This window comes from Lepisosteus platostomus, chromosome 13 (assembly GCF_059453375.1).
Source record: "Lepisosteus platostomus isolate fLepPlt1 chromosome 13, fLepPlt1.hap1, whole genome shotgun sequence".
In the NCBI taxonomy this organism is placed as follows: Eukaryota; Metazoa; Chordata; class Actinopteri; order Semionotiformes; family Lepisosteidae; genus Lepisosteus; species Lepisosteus platostomus.
The window spans coordinates 24,774,030-24,801,417 of NC_142623.1; the positions used below are offsets into that span (position 1 = coordinate 24,774,030).

Sequence of the window (27,388 nt, forward strand, 5' to 3'; positions counted from 1 at the left end):
CACATTGCGTGAACGAGATCACCAACTCTGATATGGTACAATGCTGAACACTTTCCGCCCCCCATACACCAATGCAATGCACCTAACAACAATTACTTTTAGCATTAACCCCTGCATCACAAGAGAACCTATGAAAGATTTTGAACGTTGAGGAAACGAGCTATCTGTATTCCAATTTGCCAAACTAACATCACTCCATAGGTAAATTCTGTTTCCCAATTGGCTGGAGTGATCCCGACAGTGTCTTCTCGTTGGCTAGTGTCTGTTCTTACCCAGTCTACGATTGGCTACGGAAACATCAACTGTCTGCTTTCTATTGGAAAAGCTACAACGTTCCTGCACTCCCATTGGGTAGTGCGGAGGTCAAGCTTCTCGCTCGAAGAATAGTTCAAATCGCGGGGATGAAGCATTACGAGGTAAAGAATAAATTAATATATGTTCTCATACCATATGTATTCCTGTACCGATTGTGACTGAAACATGGTTGAATGAATTAGAATATCAAAGTGATTTTGTAATTCAGCATAAGAATGTGTTTCATGCATTTCCATGGTTCTTGGAAGAGATTTATCGTCTCCGCTGAAGCTTCAGTGGGGGTGGGATTATTGCACACAAGTTTCCCTATGCCAGGGCCGCACGGGGTGTCAAATATATGATAATAACTGGAGGCGGAAATGGTGTTAAACATGGAGTCGCAAGACAAGAGCAATAATCCGTTGAATATTTTGCCTTTGGGATTTATATGATTGTATCAATAAAAATGAGAAATATTCATTTAGAGTACAGCATTGTCTCAGCAGGTGCATTACTATTGGGAGGAGAGGGGGTACGTTTAGGTCTGTGAATGAAGACAGTAGCTAGATTAATACTTGTTTGTTGCATTATCAATGTATTAGTAAGCAGGTAGTATTCAATTTCTTAACTACTGAGCTATACGGGAAATGTAAAGCCCGTTTATTGACCGCGATTGTAGATACCCGACTGTTTACACCGACATCTAAAAACTAAATAGTTTCAAAGGAAGTAATTGCCTAACAGAAGCATGGTAAATAAACTCAGTTATGCTTGTTTCTGTTACGAGACAAATTAACTTGAGTTTTGTTTCTATACTGTCAAGAGTGCTTGAACGGGGCAGTTTGGTTTAATCTCACTTACGCTGTTAAAACACGACGCCTTGTTTAAAAGAGCGAAATGTCCCTGTTTTGAGGTCTGTCTTGAAAATCTCAGAAAAATAGCTTTTTGGCCAGTGCACGTGAACTTTATTCTCATGCGCTCAGGTTTGTGACAACTGCTTTTTTGTTTAAAGTTAGAAGTGAGCTGTTAAATCCTAGTTCCACTGGTTCATATTGCTTCAAAACCCATAACTATTAAATGTAGGTCATTTTTGCCTTAACCTGTCTCTTCTGATCTTAATGTGTTCAGCTGATTTTCTGAATACTCTTAAACTTGAAGAGTTCTACAGGGGAAACTCTGCTTAAGATATTTTACACAGATATTTTACACAGATGGTCCCAAGTGTGTTTGATTTTTGGTTCCATTTGAGCTGTGACTTTACTGACACCTGTAACTGTCAGTTGCTCTCACCTATTTATAGGTGAACAGAATAGACACAAGTCCTGTCTGTCGTTTCATGTTAAGGTCTGAATGTGATATCAGTCCAGTATATAGTATACAACAAAGTCAGATGGAGACACTTGAGTTAAGGTTAAGTGAGAGCAAAAGGAAAGGTTATAAATGAGAGGTAGTCATTGGGCCCATCTTGATCTTGATAACCATTGGGTGCTGATAATCCATTTCAGTGTCTCATTCAACCACTGCTTGAAAGCTCCCTGACATTGTCAGGTTACAAATCTCTGCATCATATTCTAACTGCTGTACAATTCCTGCTCTTAAAAGAGGGTGGGATAACTAACCATATTCACACTGCCACATTTCCATTGATGTATATAACACATAGCTTCCCAGTAGCTGCAGTGGGACAAAGTAATCCATGTGTATATGTGTACATACAAGACACATGGTGCAACTACTTCGCATGCATGTTACAGAGTTCTGTTAACACTGATATAAATATCTCTCCCCTGTAATCCACACCATCAGTTCACCCAATACCCTGTCAACACTCGAATCTGCTGTTCTTTATCAGCAAAACCCAACAGCTGGAAATGGAGAGTGGGTTACAGTATGTGTAGCTGAACTGAGTAGATACTGGCCTGTTTGTCATTTTTGGTTAAGGTTTGAATGTTTTATTAGTCCAGTGTATGTTACACAATAGCCATGTGCCGTAGCTCATTCGTCACACAGTAGTTTAAAAGGACAGGTAATTCCAATACTGTTTAGGAATTGTGAGGTTTTACTATTTGACTGTATCTACAGGCATTAGAAGACTGTAAAGTGTTCCCTCTTTGGTTGCCATTGTCATAACTGAAATGCTGGTTCTTTGTGCTGATGGGTGATGCATAGAATTGATCCTGATCTATGCTAATTCTCACTCTAACTTCATTTACTCTCCATGGCAAGAGCCAAGAGAGTGAATGAGCCATGGCAGTAACTTTGGAGAAGACAGGGTTGTAAAATGTTTAATCATTTAAACATTTTATTGTTGAGATCAGAATGATACTGTTTTTTGTTCAGTAGTACAACAGTAAAAATCTTGTCTTCTTATTTGTGGAGCTGTTAATCATTACCGTTATTGAAATAAAAGTTGATGATGATGATAATAATAATAATAATTGCTTACACTTATATAGCGCTTTTCTGGACACTCCACTCAAAGCGCTTTACAGGCAATGGGGACTCCCCTCCACCACCACCAATGTGCAGCATCCACCTGGATGATGCGACGGCAGCCATAGTGCGCCAGAATGCTCACCACACATCAGCTATTAGTGGGGAGGAGAGCAGAGTAATGTAGCCAATTCATAGAGGGGGATTATTAGGAGGCCATGTTTGGTAAGGGCCAATGGGAAATTTGGCCAGGACGCCGGGGTTACACCTTAAAGTAGACATAGACTTAAAGTCTTGCTGAGTCATCCAGTCTTTAAGTAGTCTGAGGATCATGCTGACATTTGTGCATTTTTGTTCTAATAGAGTATTAAATCATAACTCCTAATTCCAGAATTTAATGTATGTACTGTACAGATATAATGTTTTGAAAAGACGATGTACAGGCTCAGTCAGAGAATGACGAGCAGTTCATGGTCTACATATTCTTAACTTGTGTGTTTTTGTTTCAATGCATGTCAGTTTATATTGCTTTTTTAACTTAGGATGTTATTCTCAATTTAACACACCTGGGCAAGACCTTGGAACAGCCAGTAGTTTAAAGACAAAATACACTATGAGTACCCAGTTGTAAGCTGGAAAGAAACAGCATCACTTGGGTGAAGCAGGCAGCAGGGCAGGTTTTTCTTTCAGCCACTCTTCATCTCTTATCTCAAAGTTATTTAATCTATTAACTCTCATAAATGTTTATCTTAGATAAAATAAAATCAGTAAAAAAAAGCTATTGTGAGAAAATGTTAAAAATGCAATTCAGTGCAAAAACATGTAAGTAAAGCAGTTAAGTCAAAATTTTAACAATGAAAAACCTTACAGTTCAATGAATAAAATATTTACTGTATAATTAAGCTTAAAATGTATTAAATTTAATTAATTTCTTATTAAGTATTGTTACAAGACTTACATTTGCACGACCCATTTTACAAAAATAAAGCACAAACATATTTGCCAAATTATTTGCAAATATGTTTGTGTATTTGCCAAACATACCACCTCAACCACTTAATCAGCCATAGCTACGGATTTGGCCCAATCATTTAAGGTTACTGATATTGAAGGGTAAGCTGCAATAATACCTTTCTATGGAATGCAGCAGAAGGACCAAGGTCACTCACCTCTGGCATGGGATTTGTGAGAGACTTTGCCCGCCTGCACAGGTAGGACTGTACATGGTAAAGGTCCCAGAAATATATTGGATTGTGCTCTTGTGGTCTAACAAGTTTCTCATGTTGTTTCTGTGGAGTAAAGCCAAAATTTGTTAAAACAGAGTTTTCAGACCCAGGAAGCTGTGTGCTACAGTAAGTGTGTCAGATAAACCTGTTAGTTTCTTGAGCAGTGGTTGCTGGATGTTTCCTCTGTGCTTTTGAGTTACAAAGCACTCTGAGGAGAAAGGGGACAAGTGAATAGGACTGGGTTAATATGAAACCTTATAAACCAAATTGAAGAAGGGAGACAGTATAATGCTGCAGACTGGTTTTTCTTGCCTTTTAATTAAAATCTTTGTTAAAATAGCATGCCTGTATGTAGGGTGTTTTCCAACAGGTGTGCTGCAGAATTTTGGGAATGTTGCAGCTGAGAAAAAATTAGGAAGGTTTTGTGATTTTCTTAGCATGCAGGGAACTGAGTTCTTAGTCTCTACCCAGTCTCCTCACTGCCGCTTCTCACTTTTTGTAACTGGTGTTTATGGACAACTGTCTCATGTTGCTACTGTAGGTACCAGGAAGGCAACAGCAGGGCTTGGCCTGTAGCAGCTTTGAAGGCGATCCAGTGAAAAAAAAAACAGCTCAGTCAAAGTTTAATACAAATTTGCTGTGGGAGTAGAAATTCTGATGATTTCTGAAGGTTGATTTTCTAAAAAAGACCTAACATTTTAACAAAGACTTTTTTAAGCAACTTCATTTAAGTTAAAGGAGTGCTTTTTCATTCTGCAGGTGTCGGCAACATTTAAAAATAAAAAAATCAAATTCTGTAAGAACATAAGAGTTTACAAATGAGAGGAGGATATTTGACCCATCTAGATCCAAAAATCTCACCCAGCTGTTTATTGAAAGAGTCCAGAGAATTTGCTTCCACAACATATTTGGGTAGCCTGTTCCGCACTTAAGATATGCTGCTTTTCTTAGTTTTAAAGGCACTTTAAATGTAGTTTCCACTTGTGTTCAAAGAGTCTTGCTGACTCTATGGACGATATCAGCCACCTTAGCTCCAGGAAGATGACAAACTGTTGTCCAATGGTACATGGGGTGTTCTAGAGAACAGTCTCTAACAACCACTGCCACCCAAAAAACGTCTTGAGTAAATTGAAAACCTTTTTAGAATTATGTTCTTTTATTTTAATTTACGAAGTCCATAACCCATAAAGTCTATTAACAGCAGAAAATGGTTCAGTTTGTGTGAGTGTCTGGGTCTGTACGTGTTCCGGCCACGGTGTACCCTAACTTGCTCTTCCTATTGCTTGCCGGCATAGTCTCCCGCTCACCTGTGACCCTGTATTGGATGAAGCTAATGTACTGTAGAATACTCAACGAAAAGTATCTTGAAACTGGTCCAAGTGATTATAGATGAATAATTGCTGACACTTATATAGCGCTTTTCTGGACACTCCACTCAAAGCACTTTATAGGTAATGGGGACTCCCCCCCACCACCTCCAATGTGCAGCGCCATCTGGATGACGCGATGGTAGCCATAGTCCGCCAGTACGCTCACCACACATCAGCTATTAGTGGGGAGGAGAACAGAGTGAGGAAGCTAATTCATAGATTGTGATTGTCAGGAAGCCAATGGGAAATTTGGCCAGGATGCCAGGGTAACATTCTTACTCTTTTCAATAAACTCCCTGGGATTTTTATTGACCACAGAGAGTCAGGACCTAGGTTTCATGTCTCGGCTGACATATAGTATGTACGCCTTTTATAGTATGGTTTCCCCATCACTCTACTGGGGCATTAGGACCCACAGAGACCGCAGGGTGAGCGCCCCTTATTGGTCCCACTAGCACCTTTGTTTTTCCGTCCAGGTACCGGCCAGGCTCACACCTGCTTAGCTTCAGTGGCCTGCCAACTGTGAGTTGCAGGGTGATATAGTTGCTGGCTTCATAATATTAACATTAATATTAACAATAATTAAAAAAATATTTTTTTAATTACATGTAAGGTTGTGGAAATGATAGTCAGACCTAAATTAGAGGATTATTTCAATGGTAATGAACAAACTCTAGTAATGAATGCAGTGGATTGTATAATGTGGTATTTGTATATTTTCAGAATGTTTTGATAAAGGTCCACATAAAAGATTGCTGCATGTATTTTGATTGAGTACTGGCTATTGGTTAGAAGCAGAGATAAGGGATGGAAACTCAGAATTGAATTTCATTTGCATTTCATAGTTTTCCAATTAATACCTGTATCCCTGGTTTCGAATGTCCTACTGTATGCTGTTGGTCGAAGCAGAATGTATTAAAACACCTGTGCTGTTTACTATTGGGTTCATGCCGAGTGCCCAGATTCACAGAGTCTTTGGCTACGGCTTGTGTTATGCCATAGTGGGTCTACAGTCATTCCTGCGACTTTAGATTGTATTTAAAGCAGAAGGGGAAGAAAACTGGATTAGTAGTACAGTACAGGCACAATGTAGGTGCAAACATTCCCCTGATCCCTGTCCAACATGCACAATTCTAGTCTTTAAAATCATCCAACATGTACATCGGTACTAGGGTGTAATCAAAACAACACGCAGCAGCCTGCATGGTTTTATTGTTGCTTTTAATTTCTCCAATGAGAAAGATTAATAAGTCTGAAATAAATATTTAAAAAGTCAGATTGCTTGTGTTTTTGAAAAGTTACTATTAAAGAGTTCCAGTCAAACCTGCATAATCTCCAGCCCATGAGAACTCCATCCCTGCAGTAGGCTCGATCATCCTGCTCTAGGGGGAGCTCGTGTACTGTTAAAAATGGATTCAGCTCTAACCTGATTTTCAGTAATCCCTTATCTGCCTCTGTCTCGTTTGTGAAACTCTCAAAACTCCTCCCTGGAATTTGCTGTTAGGCCCTCATAATTGCTAATTTTCACAGTATTTCACAGTTTCTCCTTCCACTAACCTCAGATGGTCTTTCCTTTTTTGTGGCGTTGGTTTGTTTCTTTTTTTACAATGACTTTGCTGTACAGGGACTCCTATTACAGCACCAGGAAAGACTTAATGTAATCTTACTGAATCGCTTGTTCTGTTCTGCAACTCCTGCTGATCCAGTTAGTCTCTGGAAGGCAGCCAAGCCTGTCACACTTCTAAAGGATGACATCCCTGCTTTATGTAATGTTGATTATTTTTACAGAGGATGCCCAGTGAACATGCCACACAAGACATCAAGGTTTTTATTGTTGTATCATTACAACATTACTTTACAATGTGTGCATTTAGTGTTGTGCTTTTACAACATGCCATGAGTAGCATGGTTGTCTCTGGTTTACTTGCTTTCCTGTATATCAAATACACACTCCAGATCAGTGGCAATGTTGGGATACAAGGTCATAATTGGAAAATACAATCAATTTCATTTAAGATGTTGGACAGAAAACACCTCTGTACAGAGTTGTAGGGTTCTGGAATATAGTACCCAGCCTAGTTGCTTCACTTGGCTTCTAAACAAACACAATGAGCCAAATGTTCTTTTGTATTCTCTTGTCTCTACAGACTGGACTTTTAAAGACAAGGTCATTTAATATTCAGCTAGTTTTCCAGTTTGGTGTCACTGCTTTAATTCTTTTGCTATACACAGTGTATGGGGAAAAAAGTTACCACTGTAATTTATGGTGTCAATTCAGTTGTTGTTCTTTGTGTGTAAAGTTATCAATTTCAAGTTTTTGAAAAAGGATGACTTCTATAAATGTGTCTTGTTCCCTTTTCATCATTTCATTTTGGAATTTTCATCACAAAAATCTGTCACCCAGATATTTCTTATTATCCAGGTACTCTGGCAGAGAATAATGCAGACACTTGAATGTGTAGCATGTTTTCTGAGACAGTGTATCTGTCAATGCCTAACCTTACTGACAATAAATGCTTTAATGCAATGAGGTGTGATAGTGTCAGATGTAATAGGAAGCTGCCTGAGCACCGGCAGAACGCTTGTTGTTTTCTGTGCTGGTATGTAGTCATCTGCCAATGTCTGTCCTCTAGTAAACGTGAGAATCCTTTCGTGGATCCAAGTAAATGAACCCCGTCTGCGGGCGCATGGGGATCTTTAAAGCGCAGCCTTGATTAGCCTCCGGTGTGATAGCTGCGCATTCCCACGCGCTGTGGAGTGGGGAGTGCAGTTGGAGGTGTGGTGTGTCACATACCCTCCCCCTCAGCTTGGAGAGAATCTCCTAAGCATCCTATTGATGTTGTCGGGAGAGGGCATCCGCATTTTGGTGGGCAATCCCCGCCCGGTGTTACCACAAAACGATAAGGTTGTAGGGCAAGGAACCACCTGGTCACCCGGGCATTTTTCTCCTTATTAGATTTCATCCAGGTGAGCGGTGCATGATCCGTAATGAGGGTGAATTCCCTGCCCAACAGGTAATACCTCTACATTTCAATTGCCCACTTAACTGCCAGATACTCCTCCACAACTGCATACTTTTGCTCCCGGGGCAGTAGCTTCCTGCTCAAGTATATGACGGGATGTTCTTCACCATTAAATTCTTGCGATATGACTGCCCCTATGCCGTTTTCAACCTCTGTTGAAAGTTCGGGACCCTTAGGACTGGATCCTGGCATAAAGTGACCTTGAGGTTCCTGGGTCCAGCGCACAGTCTGGGGAGCTTTAGGGCGCGTGAAATCCGTCGGGTGCAGCCCTCTCGGCAAGCCTGGGAATAAACCGCCAGTAATAATTTAACAGCCCCAAGAACACCTTGATCTGGGTTTTTGTTTTTGGTACTGGCCAGTCTTGGATGACCTCGTTCTTATCTAACTGAGGCCAGATTTTTCTCTCTTCCACAATGTACCTGAGGTATCTGGTGGATGCGAACCCGAACCGGCTTTTCTTCGGGTTAATATGCAGACCTGCCTCCTTCAGTGAAGAGAGGACAGCCTAGCAATGTTCCATCTGTCCGGACCAAGTTTCACTAAAAATTGCGAAGTCATCCAGGTAGGGGGCCGCATAATGGAGATTTGGTCTCAGAAGCCAGTCCATCAGGCGTTAATGGTGGCGAGGGCTCCATGGAGTCCGAAGGGCAGGACCTTGTATTGGAAAAGCCCCAGAGGAGTTGGAAAAAGCGGTCTTTGGCTTTGTCAGGTTCAAAAGGGGGATTTGGCAATATCCTTTCCTATGGTCTAGGGTGGTGATGAATTTGGCCTTCCCCAGCTTCTCCAGGAGCTCATCTATCCGGTGCATTGTGTAGGCATCAAAACGGGAGATGTCATTTAGTTTCCTGAAGTTGTTGCAGAAGCGCCAGGAGCCGTCAGGTTTCGGGATGAAAAGAGTGGGGCTGGACCAGGGGCTGTGGCTTTCCTCGATGATGTCCAGCTCCAACATCCTCTGGACTTCCTTTTGGATCTCCTCATGCTTCGCTTCGGGTACCCGGTAAGGGGGAACCCGTGCAACAACTCCAGGGGGTGTCTCCACGTGATGCTGTACCAAGCATGTCCGCCCCGGCAGATCTGAAAAGAGGTGACGGTTCCGGTGCAGAGCGTCTGGGCTTCCTTGACCTGGTTGTGGGGGGGGGAGAGGTTTGGAGAGAGGGAATTTAGGTCCACGGAGGAAGAGGGAGTGTCGCTGGACAGTAATCCAGGGATGGCCACTTCCGACGGGGGTTCTCTCCAAGGTTTCAGGGTGTTTACGTGATATATTTTTTCCTTTTTCCGGTGGTTTGGATGGTATACCTTGTAGGTGACTACCCCGGTCCGTTCGCGGATTTCGTAGGGTCCCTGCCATCTCGCGTTAAGCTTGCACTCCGGTGAGGGCAGTAGCAGCATTATGCAATCCCCAGGGCAAAAAATCCTTTTCCGGGCTGAACAGTCTTAAAACCTTTTTTGTTTGTCTTGCGCTTGCTGAAGTGTTCCTCCACTAGTGGCCTCAACTGTGCAAGCCTGTCCTGAAGGGAATGGACAAAGTCGAGCACATTGTGTGAGGACAAGCGCTGAGACTTCCAAGCCTCCCGGGCGACGTCTAGGATTCCTTGGGGTTGTCACCCATATAGTAACTCGAAGGGGGAGAACACGGTGGAGGCTTATCCCGATAGTTTTAAGTTAGATTTTGCACCTCCATATCAGGGATATGTGGTCTAGGAGAGACAAAAGCAATATATCAAGAGCATGTGCAATATTCAGATTTGTTTGTGTAACATTAGAATGGACTAAAAAGGCACTTAACAGTCTAACATATCTGAGTAGATTATGTTTTAAAAAATGCAAATGACTACTTTTTTTTAAATTATTTTCTCATTTTCAGCTTCTGATGACTAAGTTTTTTTTCTAAAATCTGTTTTCAGTCTTTACTCTTTCAGTTTAGAGCTGTGTGTTGGTAAAGGTTTTTCAAAAGCTGCTTTCACATCCACTCTTCTGCCGTTACAACAGATTCAGTTAACTGTGAAAGTTTATTTGGCTTTTTTTAAAATCAGATTTTATTTTTTATAGGCTTCCCTATCAAAATGTTTCATTGCAGTTGTCTGAAGTATTTTGCAGTACTGTCACAATATTCCACAACCAGACTCTTCTACACAGTCACAGCCCACTAGGTGACATCAGAGCGTTAAGTCTTGGTGATAGTATTCCTGTACCCAATGGAGACAAGTTGTTTTGGTTTCAGTTGGATGCTTTTAATGCTTCTGACATCTGAAACCCTCCTGTGGGCTGCATGATTGCAACGCTGTAAATACTTCAACTTTGCACATAAATTATACGAAACAGCCTGCTAAATCTGGGAAGCTGTGATCTGCACTTGAAGTTTCCAACAGTTCCATGTGGAGACAAAGTGGTATAAAAGTCTTTTGGCTCTGTAAAAAAAATTCAGCGTCACTTAGGATCTTTTCATTTTAATGTCATTTCCTGCTTCTGTAAGCTGTCAACCTTAATGGCCTTTTAGTATAATGGCATCAGTAATCAACAGGTTAATCTCTGCTGTAAGATCTTGGAGCCAGACTGATGACTGTCAGAGGTGGTGCTACTTGGAATATAGTCTTACAGTTCCTGGCATTTTACAGAAACTCATTTCATTAATTGCTTAAGTTGTGCCCTTATCCGTTGCGACTTACTAACTATGTATATGACATTTACTGTGGGTAAGTACAAAGACCACAAAGGAAAATAAGTTCAACATAACCTGGAAGTGAACTTCTATCTGAAATAGTAAAATATAAAACAGTGAATATATAAAGGAATAATGAAAACAGAATGATGAGGTGTATTCCCTGTTTATGGTAAATACTGTAAGGCGAATTAGCAAATACATAAGAGAACTTTAGAGAATGTTAGTGCACTATGGTGTGAGAGGGAGAAATGTTTGTTTGTGTAACAGAAAGGACTAAAAAGGCACTTAACAGTCTAACATATCTTAGTAGATTATATTTTTTAAAAATGCAAACGACTACTTTTTCAACAATTAATTTCTCATTTTCAGCTTCTGATGACTAAGTTTTTGTAAACTGTAAACTGTATTTACAAAGTGAGTGATCACAGATGCTGTATGAACACCTGAAAAATAGTTAGAGATTGGAATGCTCTAACTCCTGTGGGTAGTTCTTTTCACCACTGAAGATGATGGTGTAGGATAAATGCTCTATGGGAGTGGTTATCAAGTGGTACGCAGAGCGCCCCCAGGTGGTACGCCAGATGACCCTGGAAATTTGTTGTGTGCACTGAAAAATTGGGAAATAAAAATTGTATAATTAAAAATTATGTAAAATGTTCATCTGTAATTTACTTAATCGGTTTCAGAAAGCTTGAGACGGGTTTTCATATTTTCTATTTTAATAAAATTAGTTTGTGTCAAATATGCAGCCTACGTACTTAGCTACGTTGTTACAGTGGGCGCTTATACTTGAGTGTTCATACTCCTGTCGAGCTTTCAGAGACACAGCTTAGCATCACATTCACCAACAGAACAAGTGATCTAAAATGAATACCTTGCAAAAATCAAGTATTATGTAATGGCTGAAAGGAATAGACGCCAACAGTACTGACACTAGCTCCGATAGGTCACGCACACCTGTTGAGAATGAGGAGGATTATACAGTACATCAGCCACTAGGATTACCATATTTGAACATAAAAAAAGAGGATACCCTGAGAAACGTTCCTATTGCCTTATCTGGGAAGGGGGTCGGGATGGAGAGGGAATCTGTTAATTTGGTTGACGAACTCTTTCCTCTAATTGCCTTTTTGTGTTTGTCTGAGTCAACATGAGCTTGTAACATGAGATTGCAAGTCAAGTACACCTTTATTTTTTAATTCTACTGTTAATTTACACTTTTGCTTTGGCATTGTGTTTCAGGGTAGGAAAATGAGAAACAAAATAGGGAGTCTTTCGAGGGAATGCTTCTGCACTGTACAGAGTAAAGACACTGATGTTGACGGCCGATTTCGCTCTCTCATGACATAATCATACACGTACAGGACGAAAACGGAATGACAGTGGGTTGCGAATTGAACTAGAGATGTTTAGAAATTCTCCCTCTTTCTAACCATCTTTATAACTTTTGCTAATTTTTCTTCATGGTGAAAATAATGGGATTGAAATCCCAGGCATATTTCTGGATATTTCAAAATTCCCCCCGGATGGAGATATGAGGATCAAAATAGAAGGCATGGCTGGGAAAATCCAGATGTGTGGTAACCCTATCAACTACCAACACTAGCTCTTCTGGTGAACCTGACACAGACAGCGCTGCTAGTGTTAGTGTAGGAGAAATGGCTACAAGGCGGTACGATCCAGATTAACTAAGTGCTCAGTGCTATTTTTATTATATGTGAGTGTGTGCGCATGCTCATGTTGGTCATTGAGATTTTCTGTAGTGAGAAGATGACTTGTAGGAGGTACTTAGATGCTTTGGTTTGATCAGGGATGGTACTTGGTCCAAAAAGTTTGAGAACCACTGCTCTATGGAAATAGAAGACCAAAGAGGGGGGGACAGAATGTCTAGAACAGAGAAGTAGAGAGGACGAGAGGGGGTTTAGAGGGAGATGAGAGAAGACGGGCAGGAGCAGTGTGGTTGAGACAATGGTAGATGAGGACAAGGGTTTTGAATTGGATGTAGTCAAAGAATTGGATTGAGAAAAGAGAGAAAGAGAAAAGACAAGGTGAACTTACATGTTTGGATGAGCTGGAATGGATAGATGGTTATTGGAGAGAGGTCTGCCAAGCAGGAGTTACTGTTGTCTCAGCAGGACAGGACCAGGACTTGTATTAGAACTGCAAAATAGCTGGTAATGAGCAAACATGTCCTGCAAATGTTGCTTGTGACAAAGCAGTAGGAATATGGCAGTGAAGGAAGGAGTCAAGAGATGCCAAAGTTCCTGGCATTGAAAAAGAGGAAGAAGGTAGCAGGTACAGCATCGAGAGGTCTGTGGAAGAAAAGGAGGTCAGACTTTGAGGTTATGTTAAAGATGGTTAGATTGTATCCAGAAGACAAACAGAAAAATGGGAAAGGGCATGTGTGTCAGTGAGATGGAAGTTTGGGATTTGAGCATCACCAGTATTAAATTGACACGAAGAGATAAGAGGACCAAGACAACAGGTTCTCTCATGAATATCAGATCAGTGGGACTGAACATGAATATGTGATCTATGAAAACAATTAACTCTTTTTCCTGTCCATAGTCACCAATAGTACAGGATTACATAGGTGAAAATTAACTTCAGTAACAACCAGAATAGAAAACGGGAGGCACTGCTTTAATCAACTCCCTAGGTGGTTCTGGTGTCCATGGGGATCCTTTAGAAGTGATTTGTGTTCTTGTGTCTAGTTTTCTTTAAGAAAGATCATACATGGCATTCTAGGTTTGTAGGATAATTTGAAAATGTAAGTTTTGAATATTGAAAATGATGTGATTTGAATTGTCCAGGACTGTCTGCATGGTCATTTGCTCTGTAATTGTGATATGCAATAACTGTAAAAAACTGTAAAAAAACTGTAACAAAATATACAATACAGTGTCTTTCCATGCAAAGAACTTAAACATGTCAGTGGTAGTGAAACTGTTGTGTACACTGTACTTTCGTGGTGCTTAGAGTACCTTTTCAATTAATCTTTTTTTAATTTGTTACACATTATGCAGTATGATTTCAGTATGCTTCCAGTACACAGTCAGTATTTAGTTTAAAGTTTGCTTCTAGTCTTCCTATAGGTTTTAACTTCATATTATATAGTCTGTAGAGGGTAGGGGTGGGGTGTAAATGGTGTCGGTAACTTGTTAATGTATTTTCTACTGCAGCAGCATCAGTGCTGTGTGGGGTGGAAGGCTGCCGTGAGGTGAACTGTTGAGTTTACAAGTCAGAAGAGATTAAAAGATCATGTTTCTGCGTTCCAGCCGGAGATCAAGTTCCTTGTGCTTGGACCAGTAGTGAAGTCCGAGTGTCCAAACCAATAGCCCACATGTTGTTCTGAGACGCACAAATGAAGCCTGGTTCATTCTGCAGCCAGATGAAAAAATAAACTGAACATGTGGCAGGGACATGGCTTTTCTTTATTGCCAAACAGTGCCTCTTGTCTTTAAAGGAAAGAACAATTATTTGCTGCTTTACAATTAGGATTGTAGTTTTGGTATAATCCCTGGGTTTCCCATTTCATACCTCTTATACTGTTGTTTATGCTTTTCATTTGTTTTTTATATCCTCTTTCAGAAAATGTTCCATCTGAACTCTGGATACTTTCTATAAATCCTTAAAGTTTTAAAAGGTGTACTTGTGATTTGGGAACAGTGTCCAAAGATGTTACAGCAGCAGAAAACATTTATTGGCAGCTTTCTAGTTCAACTAGTGCTAGATATAACCAAAGTGTAGTGGCAGGGCAAGTGCAGGACTTTTAATTATCAAAAGGCAAAATAATGTGACTCTGTAAAGATATGACTTGGAGCTATGAATCTTGTTTCAAAATTTGCAACAGGTTTGGTGGGTTTCACTAAGAACTGGAACAGGACTAAACTTAGTTTAAATGTGTTCAAAATGTGTGGAACACTGAAGCTTAGTAACACTTAGGTGCTTTTCATTTCTCCCACCTTTCCATACACCTGTCAGGCCTTATTGTTTGGGGGTTTTATCAGTAAGGATATTCAGTTCTGTTCTACACAGGAACAAAACCAGCACAGCATTCTGGTGTTACCAGACAACATTCTAGATTTGACTTTTCAGACATGCACAATGTAAGAGGTTTGTTTCCAATACAATGAGCCTGTGAGCTCGGTGAAGTGCATTGTCTTGTCCCATCTATGGCCATTCTGTTTTTTATCAACAGTTTTCTTTTTGATGTTGGCTATCACATATTAATGGGGAGGAAGAGTTGGTGCACATTCTGAATAGCAGAAAAGACATTGGTGATGATAATGTCAAATAAGTTCAGATTTTCTTTTGGGTGCTTGAAGATTAATTTAATGTTAGAATTGTCTTTGTGAAAATGTTATATTTACATTTCCACATGTTCTCTAATGTCAGCTTGCTTAATAAAACAATTCAGTGATATATTTTTTTCAAAACACTGAGTTAAGTGTGCATTTAGGCTATGCTTTTCCCTTTTATAACACTAGTAAAAGTGTGTTGCAAGATTTAAAATATTGTACGGTCCACAGCTTGTTCAAATTGTTTGCTGTAGATCTAATAACTGGTTTTGAAAGCACTCGGCACAGAAACTCTATTTTCCTTGTAATATGTTGCCGCTTAAAGTAAATTTTGCAGTTTCATAATTCATCAGATACTGATGCTTGACCTTGAGATTCAACTGAGACTGAGGCCATTTTTTTACCTTTGGTATCTAGTAGCTAATTGTTCCAAGGATCTCATCCAGATGTTTCTTGAAGGATGTCAGAATATTGGCTTTGGTAACATGTTCATTGGCCTGAGTAACTTGTTCCAGACACTCACAAACTCAACCTATGATCCATACAGTGGATCATACAATAAAATATATGTTGGCGTCTTTTGAATGTTTTTATGTAGGAATTTTCTCTAGAGTGCCTGAATCTTTGTGACTTTGCAAGTTATCTTTCCTCATGTAGAGACATTCCTAACAGACACTATGAAACATAATCAACCGATAGTAGACTAAAAATGAAAACGTCAGTGTGAAGTCATTTCAGAAGCCTGTATGTGCTGTGACAGGGAGTCTGGCATTGTGTGGGATTCTGCACGAGAGTTGCCTCATCACTCTTCCATAAGAAAGTGAATCAACCCATGCCATGATAGAGATGGAAGATACTATCTTGGACATAGTCAATCAATCAAGGTTTATTTCACAATGCACGGACAGTACAGCAGACAGTACAGCATACAGCGGCAATGAAATGCTTTGTCCGAGAGCTCGTTAAGAGGGATAGAAGAGTAGAAGGACTAAATTTATAGGGATTAGATTAACATTAGGATACAATAATTTACACAATTGCAATTTACAATACAATTTACAGGTTGTGCGAAAACAAGGATAGGAGGTATTTAGTGCTCTTCGTATGTGTCCTGAGAGTGCAAGTGACAGGAGGGTGCCGGTGCACCCTGTCAGTTAAAGAAGGTTGCCTATTTTCCAGCGGCCATTTGGGTTATTGCAGGCGTCTGCTGTGGTTGGCTGTTTAGCAGTCTTATAGGCTGGGGGAAGAAGCTGTTATGAAACCTGGTGGTCTTGGTCTGTGTACTTCGGTATCGTTTTCCGGATGGTAGTAGAGAGAACAAGTTGTGGTTAGGGTGACTGGAGTCCCTGAGGATAGACCTGGCCTTCTTAAGGCATGTAACAGTAGATATCCTCGTTATTTGGTAACGCACAGCCGGTAGTGTTTTGTGCTAGTTTCACCACCCTCTGGAGTACCGTACATTGTGCTTTCGGGCAGAGCAGTTACCATACCGGGCAGTGATGTAGCCGGTTATGATTTGGTGCACCTGTAAAAATTTGTTAGGATGTGTGACGGCATGCCTACGGAGAAAGAATGGGCACTGCCGTGCTGTCTTGGCTACGAGGTTGGTGTGGTGGGTACAGGTTAGATTGTCTGTGATGTTGACACCTAGGAATTTGAAACTGTTGACTCTCTCCACTGCGGACCCGCTGATGTGAATGGGTGCGTGGTCTGTTCCTGTAGTCCACGATCAACTCCTTAGTTTTGCTGGTGTTCAGAGAGAGGCTGTTGTCCTGACACCATGCTGTCAGCGTCTACCTCCTCCCTGTATGTGGACTCATCACCGTTTGTGATCAAGCCGATGATCATTGCATAGTCTGCAAACTTGATGATTGAGTTAGTTTTGTTCCTGGCGACAGTCGTGGGTGAATAGGGAGTACAGGAGAGGGCTGAGTACACAGCCCTGCAGGGGGCCGATGTTCAGAGTCAGGGTGGAGGATGTATTTGTGCCTACTCTCTCCACCTGCGGTCGGCATATCAGAAAGTCCAGGATCCAATTGCAGAGAGGGGAGCTTAGTCCACGGTCTTGGAGCTTGGTGATAAGCCTTGAGGGTATGATGGTGTTGAATGCTGAGCTGTAATCAACAAACAATATTCTCACATACAGTATGTTTCTTTCTTGTCTTGGTGTGAGAGGGTAGTGTGTAGAGCAGTGGTGATGGCGTTCTCAGTTGATCTGTTTTCTCGGTATGAAAATTGCATTGGGTCTAAGGTGTCAGGCAGTAAGGAGGTGATGTGTGCTTTGATCAGCTGCTTGAAGCATTTCATGATGAATGTGAGTGCAATGTGGCAGAAGTCATTTAGGAAGTTGGTTCTGGTTTACTTGGGGATCGGGACGATGGTGGTTTTCTTGAAGCAAGAGGGGACTCAGGGCCAGGAGCCTTGCGTGAATTAGTCTTTTTAAAGACTTTGTACACATCAGCTCTGGAGACAGACAGTGGGTGTTCCCCCCTGGTGAGTGTCCTGGTCGTCATAATAGTGTGATTCCAGTTTTACCCTGTAGTTATATTTGTTTTTTTTGATAGCTTTTCTGAGATCGGATCTGGATTTTCTGTACATGTCCTTATCTCCAGAGTTTAAGGCAGGTGTTCTAGCTCAGAGTTTAGCTCTTACTTAACCATTTACCCACAGTTTTTGATTTGGGTATGTGCAAGTAATCATGGGGACCACATCTTCTTTATAACTAGTAGCATAATACTAGTAGCATAATACATAACTAGTAGAACTAATGTAGTTCCCGGCAGTCAGTGGTTCCAAAGAAATGATTTAGAATAGAGTCCGATTATTCTGACTGGTGCTGGTTGGTCCTTGTTGCAGACTTCTCCTGCTTGAGTTTCTGCCTATAGGCAGGGAGTAGAAGGATGGAGGTGTGATCGGATTTGCCAAAAGGACGGGGGAGGGCTTTGTAGCTATCCGGGAAGGGAGTGTAAACATTGTTCAACATGTTTGTTCCACGCGTCGGGCAGTTTATATGCTGATGCAGGTTTGGCACGATTTTCTTCAGGTTTGTGCTATTGAAGTCCCCCACTGTGATGAATGCACCTTCAGGGTATGAGTTTTCATGTCTGCTTAGGTGTTCGTGTAGTTCCTCCAGAGCTCTTGTGGTGTTTGCCTGCGGTGGAATATACACCGCTGTGAGGATCACCAATGTAAATTCCCTTGGTAGATAGAACAGGTGACATTTTATTGTCAGGTGTTCAACTTGTGGAGATCATGATGATGAAATAGTCTCCACATCTGTACACCAGGAGTTATTAACCATGATGCACACCCCTCTGCCCCTGATCTTCCCCGAGTCCATTGTCCTGTCCTGACGATGGACAGAAAAATCTCTCGGGAGGATAGCGGTGTCCTGAATAATTGAGTCAAACCAGTTTCGGTAAACACTAGCACATGGCAGTTTTTAATGTCCTTTTAGAAAGCAAGCCTTGCTCTCAACTCGTCCAACTTGTTGTCAAGTGATTGAACATTAGCGAGCAGTATGCTCAGAAGTGGAGGGTGATTGCTGCATTGTCTAACCAAGACACCTGCCTGCTTACCTCTCTTCCTGCGTCGTTGCCGCTTTCCTCCAGGAAAAGGTACAGATAAGACTCCATGATCTGTGGGTGGGGGCATTGTCATCCTGGAAAACACCTCTCCCGACAGGAAAGAAATGCTGCAACATAGGATGAAGATTGTTCAGAACAACTGAGTAGCAATTAGCATGAGGGGTTAAGGGAATTAACCCATACCAGGCCAGAAAAAAAATATACTGAAATCAAGGATGTGGAACACTGTGTCCCTCATTTACCAAGGACTATCCATTTTCTTTGTGTCCACTACTTTTGTGTATGTGCACTGGCAAGATTGTGAACAATTATTATACTTTCACAAACAAAATTGAGATGTTGTGACCTACAGTATTATAAGTAAATTAAAGCTCTGCTTATATATTATCTTTTGTATCTTTATGTATATTATATTTTCTTAAAGGCTTCTCGGAAATCCTGCTCTAACTGTGAGCCTGGAAATACATTTTTGAAATGCATTACATCTTTTAGAGGATAAATAATTTATTCGAATCTATTCCTTTTTTCTGTAGCTGACCAGAAGCAAATATTGAGAACATAGTTTGGGTAGAATCAAGATGATTAAAGTCCCTAAGCCTCTGTATGACATACTGTACTGTACGTAGTTCTTCATTTTATGTTTATACAGTTCAAGATATCTTAAATCTAAGAAGGCCAGATGGAGTCAAATTTTCATGCAGGTTTTGCCCCACAATACTATTAATAGTTTGTTTCTCTTTTATTCTGAGGCACAAAGAGGAATACATTTCTAGGCATTGTCTGTCAACAATACAAATACATTTTTCCCTCTCCATCATGTTTCCCTTACAGTTCAGGTATTTATTTTTCTTTCACTTTTTTATTACGTTTATATTTCTCACAGCCAGAGCAGAACTCTGAAAAAAAGCAATTTTCAGCACCTCTCTACAGTAGATATTCCTCTTCTAGAGTAACAGATAAATACAGGTGAGGAATAAAAATAGCACTTAGTCTCCCTATAACCAACCAGGAGACACAATTAAAATTGAGATACTAGATATACATGCATAACATACACATTGATGATTAAGGCTTGCAAACCTCCTATTATGGAATGTCAAGTTTGATCATTCAGTTGGTATGTTTGGAGGCTGTACTAAATCATCTCTGGACTTAATCTAGGTATTCAAAGTCAGCAGTTTATAACATGGCAAGAAGTTACAGCCAAATGCAGTCTGTCAGTGACAGACTTCAATCTGGTAGACCAAAGTAAATCATATAGTTTAGCAGTGCAGATTAAAAGGGGAACTGCAGTTGCAAATCTGGGTTATTAAATCTTGGTAACAAAATAAATTCATTGACAGTATAATGAACTTTATGAACTTTTGTGAAAGTACTGTAAGTCGCCATGTTGTCACGAACCCCTGGTCTCACCACAGATTAGAGTGTGAGTTCAGTTAGACTTGACAGCAGTGGATCACTTCCTCTTTAATGCCAAGTCAAGTTTTTGTGTAGACCAGGCTGGAGGCCAGGGAGTTTTGTGCAGTAAGTGATTGTTCATTTTTTGTGTACAACAGATCAGTCAACCGGAAGGTGCTAGTGTGTCGTCTAGGGAGGGAATTTGACAATTTCAGTGTGTGAGTGACCTCACTTGCTGCCCTTTCTGTGGGCTAATCCTCACCAGACAACACACATCTAACACACATCCTTGTATTGCTCATTAAATAATGGCTTTCTTGAGCAATGAGAATGTGATGCTGTGGATGATCTACCCTTCAGACTTGAAGGCATTGGCATAATATTTGGCATCTAGGGCTCATAGACAAGTGAATAGACAACAGCTTGTCTCTGCTCTACTAGAAGAATGCGACAGGTCCCCAAGATAGTATTAGCAATGTACTATGAAGAATGTGGTGCCAAACTACAGGTGTATTTATTGGATTGTTGGCACACATGCTACTTGCCTTTGGATTTCATAGCAGACACTCTCTTGATCAACCTTGTTAATTAAAAACATTAATTCTCACAGTTCGCCTATATACTGTATTTTCTGTTTAATAAAATGTCAGTGCATGTGCTACACACATGATTATCTTTTTTCTGATAACTGTCTGCATTTGTTTTAGTTGTAATTGTTAAGTTTTTTTGATGCTCAGGATAATTATCTATGGCTATTCCAGGACACTGCTGACGTAGCTGTATCTCAGACACAACAGAAAACATATCTTATTTGTGAAATAAAATCTATGTTAAACCTTATTCTATTGGAGTTTAAGTTTTACATTTTTGGAAAAAGGGTATTTCTGCATGTACGGTACATAGACAATAATTGTAGTTTAATTGTAGTAAGGTGGCACATCACAGTTTTCCCTCACTTATTTAATAAAATTGTGATTTCTTCCTCAGCTGGTAATTTAACTTTATGAACCCCTTTTCACAATGAGGAAGCTATGTGTTATATACCATTACAGGTACCATATTTTATTGTTATACCCCCAGGACTCGGGTTTGGCTGATTCATTCCAGTTAAAGAGTAATTTAGAAAAGAGTGTAACTGAAGAATACTTCTCAGATGCTGGGATTAACTGGAGTATTCATTTATTGCTTTTATAAAATGAGGAAGAAAAGGAGTTGCTCCTCTGATTGTCAAAATCCATTTTTTCACTTAATTGAGATGGAGTTATAAACAGTTTATTTTGTTTCTCTTTGGACACTTTAAGCAAGCTGTAAGTAAAACTCTGGCCTTTAATATGCATTGCCAGTTTCAAGGGTTTCTATAGATGTTTGACAAACCACATTGCATGCAGGCTGATACATCGATCTGAGCTAGTATAACTTAAATCTCTGAATGCTTTCAACTTGCTTTAAGAAGAAGAGTGATGGAGAAAAACATGCAGCAGACTGTGTCTCTGCGCAGTGAAAAGGTGCTCTTACCTATGCGTGTGATGGGGCAGGGTGTCCTGCGGGCTCTGGCGTCTTGTTGCGTTCTGGGGGGCCAGGCTACTGGCGCTGGGGAGAGGTGTTTTCCCAAGCAGCCCGAGCCGTGGGTGGTGGTGCTATTAATACTCCTGCCTCAGCTGCTGCCTGCTGAAATGTGTGCAGAGGGAGCTAGCAATATTCCAGAATTACACAGCGCTGGGAAAGGCACAAGCTACCCTTCCTACTGTCTTGAGCTCATAAATCATTCATGCTTGCCCCAATTACTGAGTGATGGAGGGAGTGCATGGCAGGTCTTTTCCTTTATAGCCAAGCCCTGTTTTTTTCTTAAATGTTCTAGAAATTAGAGTTTACTGTGTAAGTTCAGGATATGTTCCAGAAGCAGCAGAGAGTCTCTCTTGGGCAAATGGGAATATTCTTGGATACAGAGGGGAGTGCTTCCAGTGGCCCTGCATGGCAAATCAATCCTATCACGTTTCTTAATTAACTGAAGAGACCAAAGTCATTTTTTTCTCTCTTATGTGACCTTGTAATGCTATCTGTGTTTATTTACACCTGCTTTGTTTCAATAGTGAGTTACTTGCAACAGAAATGGGAGTGATCTCAATGTCCAATTCCCATAGATGGAGAGTCAGATTATCCTCTGCTGGTCAGTCTTCTTCTATTGCAATAAAAGAGCCTTCATGGCAGAGTCTGCCACCTGCTCTTAAAGAAGCACAAAAAATATTTTATAGTGTTTCTATTGTATGGGAGCTGCAGACATCTTTACTGTGTACACTGTGAAGCCACTTTCAGAGACTATTTTGCATGGAATGTTAGAAATAACACTCATTATATACTGGAAATGCTCTGAATGACAGGCCATCTTATAATTAACATTTTGTGAACATTTGTGTCCTGTGCTTTTTGTGATGGAATAACCCAAAACTATACTTGTGGACTTCTGTAATGGATTTGAATTAATTAAAAGAAAAAGGGAGCACAGACCCTCCTGGCCCTTAGTGACGTGTATGTGTAGGATTGAGTCTGGCAGTGCAGTGAAGCTCTCTTTTTGTTGGTTGTTTGTGTAAATTGGAGACCTACTTATTAATCAGCTCTAAAAATCTTCAACATTATCACCTGACACTACAGGGCTGCGAAGAACCAGGGACTAAATAAATATGTGGACAATTAATTTGAACCTCAGCCTGAGTTCCAAAGTGGCCTAAAAAGAGAGTTACGAATATGGGAAGAGGAGTTTCAGGGCAAGAGATGGGAGGAGGGGTCAGTTAGTTGGAGCGAAACTGGCATTTATATATAGCTGTATGTCTGTGCTGTCCGTTTTGCTGTCCTATCAGGTTACATCTTTACAGAGAGTATAATTCAGCCAGCAAGAAAAAGAGTAATGTGTCCTCCTTTTCCTCTCTCTCCTCTTTCAGTCAAGACTCTTCTTTTCCTTCAACTCCAATGTTTTTTGTTTTGGATTAACCAGGACTAAAACCCTCCTATCTGGCTTTTTTAAAGTATTGAAAGACTGGGCTTCGTTTATCATTTCCAACAGCAGTACCCCCAGCGCTTGTGGAGACTAAAGGCTGCTTTTCTTTTCTGAAATTGTAACCTATGGGGATATTTAGCGTTAAATAAAGGAAGGGATTCATTTCAGAAGTGCTGTGCGGTGGCTTCATTCCTCAGTGCAGACCTCGTTTCAGACGACGCAGATCCCCTTGAAGCTGTGGGAATCATGGATATGAACTCGCTGGCGTTGGAGGCTAGCCTGGTACCTAAGAAGGCTGCCAACGGGACTCCACCAGCCCTGCCTATCAAACGTCCACCCAAGCCTGCCAAAAAGACTAAAAAAGCTGTTGTTTTCTTTGAGGTGGAGATCTTGGATGCCAAGACCAAGGAGAAGCTATGCTTCCTGGACAAGGTAAGAGCAATTTCCCGGCATTCTTTAATTTCACACTATAAACAGGTTAAACAAACTCAGTGACCACAAACACCTAATTGCTTGTGTTGAGAAGGAGAACTGTTTGCATTTTAAGTTTGTAGTTAAATGTATTACTGGTAAATCTCTTTAATAAATGCTAGCTTATCTACCAAGTGGATAATTTGTTGTAAGTTTTTATTGATAACAGACTTGCTTTTTTTTACTTGCTGGCAAACTGAACTTGACCCTTTAACTTCAAAAATTATTCTGTGAGACTTACTAGGTTGCTAGATGTCAGTGTGATCCTACAGAAAAGCTGCATGGAATGAAACATTGTTTCTGTGTGCTGACAGTCCTTTGAGACAGTTTCTCTGTTTAAATACTAAAAGAGGCAAAAGAAATTGGAGGCATCTTGTAAATTAAGTAAATATATTAACTTCATGTACTGTACTGGTAATGATATTCTGGTTTAACGTCTTGATTCTCCTTGATAGATTCTCTTTGTTAAGCAGAATATATCTTGTTTTTAGAGAATGTGCAGATTGTTGAGCCTGAGAAGTGCAGATACACCCATCATCCTTTGTATAATGAAAAACTTCCTCATTTATATCCGAGATTCATCCTGTCTCAGATCCCTACTTTATTCATTTGTGAATTAGTCCTCTAGATTAACACTGTCAGTTTAATACTTGTCTGTTTTCCTTATAATCTTCTTGATTCAAAACTGAAGACATTTAGTTTGTCTATGTGTATGACTTACCTTCAGACCAGGAATTAATCTGGTCATCTGTGAGCCCTTCCTAGACTCCAGATCACTGGTTTCAGAGTCTGTAGTATATTGCACCATGCGCTAACCATAATAGCAGTCTCTTGTCAGCTGTAAAATACTTGTTTCCATTTTTTTATTTTTTTAATCCCCCCCAGTTTCTGGACCTACTCCTGTGTGTACAGTATGTCAGCAGTGGACATTCAATGAAGATGAGTGCCCTTGAAATCCCATAGCAAATCTGGTTTTGAACTACACTGCAGCATCTTTAGAAACTTACCACAAAACTTTTTCACTGGAACAAAAAAATAAATGTGTTACCTTTTATATCCATGTAATTAATTTTAATTAATTTTCTGAATCAAAGTGGGGAAAAAATGTTTCCAATCCCATCCATTTTCTTAAAACTTTTTTCAGTTCAGGGTCATAGGGAAGCTGGAGAATAGGCTGGCAAACAGCAGGCATAAGGCAGAGTACATTCTGGGTGGAATACCAGTCCATCACAGGGCAGACACAGATATGCACACACTTACACATAGAGCCTATTTTTCCAGAAGCCAGTTAACCTACCAGTGTGTTTTTTGACTGTGAGAGGAAACCGGAGCAAAACATGAACATGCGAACATGGGGAGTACATACTGTACAAACTCCAGGCAGATACTCATCATTCTCCACCAAAAAACGAGGCATGGTTATTCTCATTCATAAGAATCTCCCATTTACAGTCAACTCAACTTATGTGGATAATGAAGGTAGAGTGGTAATAGTTAAAGGATTACTATATGGGGAAGAAGTGGTGATAGGATGTATATATGCCCCTGATGAACAATTCTTTATTGATGTGTTTGGACAACTCACTATTATGGATTGTAACAATATTATCCTTGCAGGAGACTTTATTTTTTCCTTCTGTCCTAGGTTAGATAAGATGCCATCTGCTAATGTACCATCATCTAAAATGTCCAAGGAAGTGACAGATTTATGCAGCGAAATAGGTGTTATTGATATATGGAGATTCTTCAACCCAACTGCTAGGGGTTTCACATTTTACTCCTCACCACATCAAACAGCTTCTCGTATTTACCACGTCCTGCTATCCAGTCATATGGCCCATCTAGTAACAGATATAGGTATTGATCCAATTACAATATCAGATCATGCTGCTGTGACAATGAGTATGTCCTCTTCACGACCAGTGGAGCGCTCTCTTGTATGGAGACTAAATCCATTTAATCTGCTGGATGATGAATTCAGAAAGTTCCTCAATGAACAAACAAAGCTATATTTACAGTGCAATGACATTGAAGAAAACTGATCCTAGGGCAGTATGGGAGGCTTATAAAGCTTACATGAGAGGTATGATAATTTCTTATACCAGTAAAAAGAAAAAGGAATGAATCTCTTTGCAATTAGCACTTGAGGAAAAAAAAAATCAAAATTGGAAGAAGAGTTTTACACTGCTAAATCTGAGACAATTCTAATTGAAATTAAAGAAGCTGGGTCACAACTTAATAACCTAGTGACAAAAAAAGCTGAAAGAGATGTTCTATATGCAAGACAGCATCTATTTGAAAAGGGCAATAAACCAAACCGCCTCCTTTCAAGATTGGCAAGGATGGCACCATCCAAAAATTTCATTTCTGCCATTAAAGATGAGAATGGCCAGCAAACACTGGAAAATAAGAAAATAAATGGCATTTTTAAGAATTTGTTTGAGAAGCTATATACTGTAGCTCAGAAACGGATAAAAAACTGCTTTAGGAGAGCACTTTTTTAAAAGGCATAGACATTCCTCAAATCAGTGATACACAGGAGGAACTTCTAAATAAACCTATCTCCAGTAAAGAGATTAAAACAGCTATCATATCACTACAGTCAGGAAAGACACCAGGACCGGATGGCTACCCTGTAGAATTTTTTTAAATATTGAAGGATCATATCTGTAACATTTATCTCAAGGCCATCAATAAATCTATTAAAGAATCTTCCCTACCAGAAAGTATGAATATTGCCAACATAACAATTATTCACAAAAAAGGAAAAGATCCTGAACTATGTAGCTCATATAGACCCATAAGTTTACTAAATGTTGATATAAAAGTGATAGCTAAAATACTGGCAACACGCATAGAGAGAATAATGACAAGCATTATTGACCCAGACCAGACAGGGTTTATTAAAGAAAGAAACTAATTTAATAATACCAGGAGATTGTTTAACATAATGCACCATCTTGACCAGCTACAGGTTTCAAGCCTCCTTGTGTCGACGGATGCTGAGAAAGCCTTTGATAGAGTGGAGTGGGAATATATGTTTGATGTTATGAGGACATTTCTTCACCTAAATTATTATATAGTGCACTTAAAGCCACAATACAAACTAACGGTTTCATCTCCCCCCCCCTCCTCATTCAGGCTGCACAGGGGCACACGGCAAGTTTGATGATGTTATAATGACAGTAACAGACCCTATTCACTCCCTACCTGAAATTATTACTGGTATAAAAATGTTCTCAACCATATCAGGCTATAAGGTCAATTTCAGTAAATCTGAGATTATGCCTTTAGGGAACATGGGAAAAGGAGAAACATATATTAAACCATTTCACTGGAATCCTAAGGGTATCACATACCTTGGGACATCCTGAAAATATAAGACCTCTCCTGATACACTTAAAGGATAACATGAACCGGTGGACAAATTTACCAATATCTTTCCTGGGCAGAATTAATCTGGTAAAGATGATAAAATTGCCTAAACTTCTCTATCCTCTATCTATGATATTCGCTCCCATGACTAAAGCTGACATAAAGGATCTGAATAAAGGAATATCAACATGTATGGACAGGAAAAAAACCAAAAATAAAATATAAGACTTTGCAGTTACCCAGGGATTACGGTGGA

General features: G+C 40.1%; 1 protein-coding gene and 1 long non-coding RNA gene across 4 annotated transcripts in view; one reads left to right on the top strand and one right to left on the bottom strand.

Moving 5' to 3' along the window:
- The first annotated feature begins 323 nt into the window (after window positions 1-323).
- The window catches only part of tecrb (trans-2,3-enoyl-CoA reductase b), a 62,929-nt gene continuing 35,864 nt past the window's right edge, over window positions 324-27,388 (top strand). The window contains exons 1-2 of one of the 2 annotated variants that reach the window (XM_088603818.1): window positions 324-416; window positions 23,668-23,718. In XM_088603818.1, coding sequence (XP_088459944.1) covers window positions 402-416; window positions 23,668-23,718 — 66 coding nt within the window. In that variant the 5' untranslated portion in view covers window positions 324-401. Of the gene's footprint in view, window positions 417-23,162; window positions 23,719-27,388 lie in introns of those variants that run through there. The other variant, XM_088603817.1, reaches the window with a different exon arrangement.
- On the bottom strand, window positions 3,901-22,120 carry LOC148650228 (uncharacterized). 2 transcript variants are annotated; one of them, XR_015926063.1, is made up of 3 exons: window positions 21,810-22,120; window positions 18,888-19,003; window positions 3,901-4,016 (listed from the first exon to the last, which is right to left on the bottom strand). It is a non-coding gene; the product is annotated as an uncharacterized LOC148650228 (long non-coding RNA). The 2 variants fall into 2 exon arrangements; XR_015926062.1 differs by lacking the exon at window positions 3,901-4,016 and adding an exon at window positions 18,084-18,460.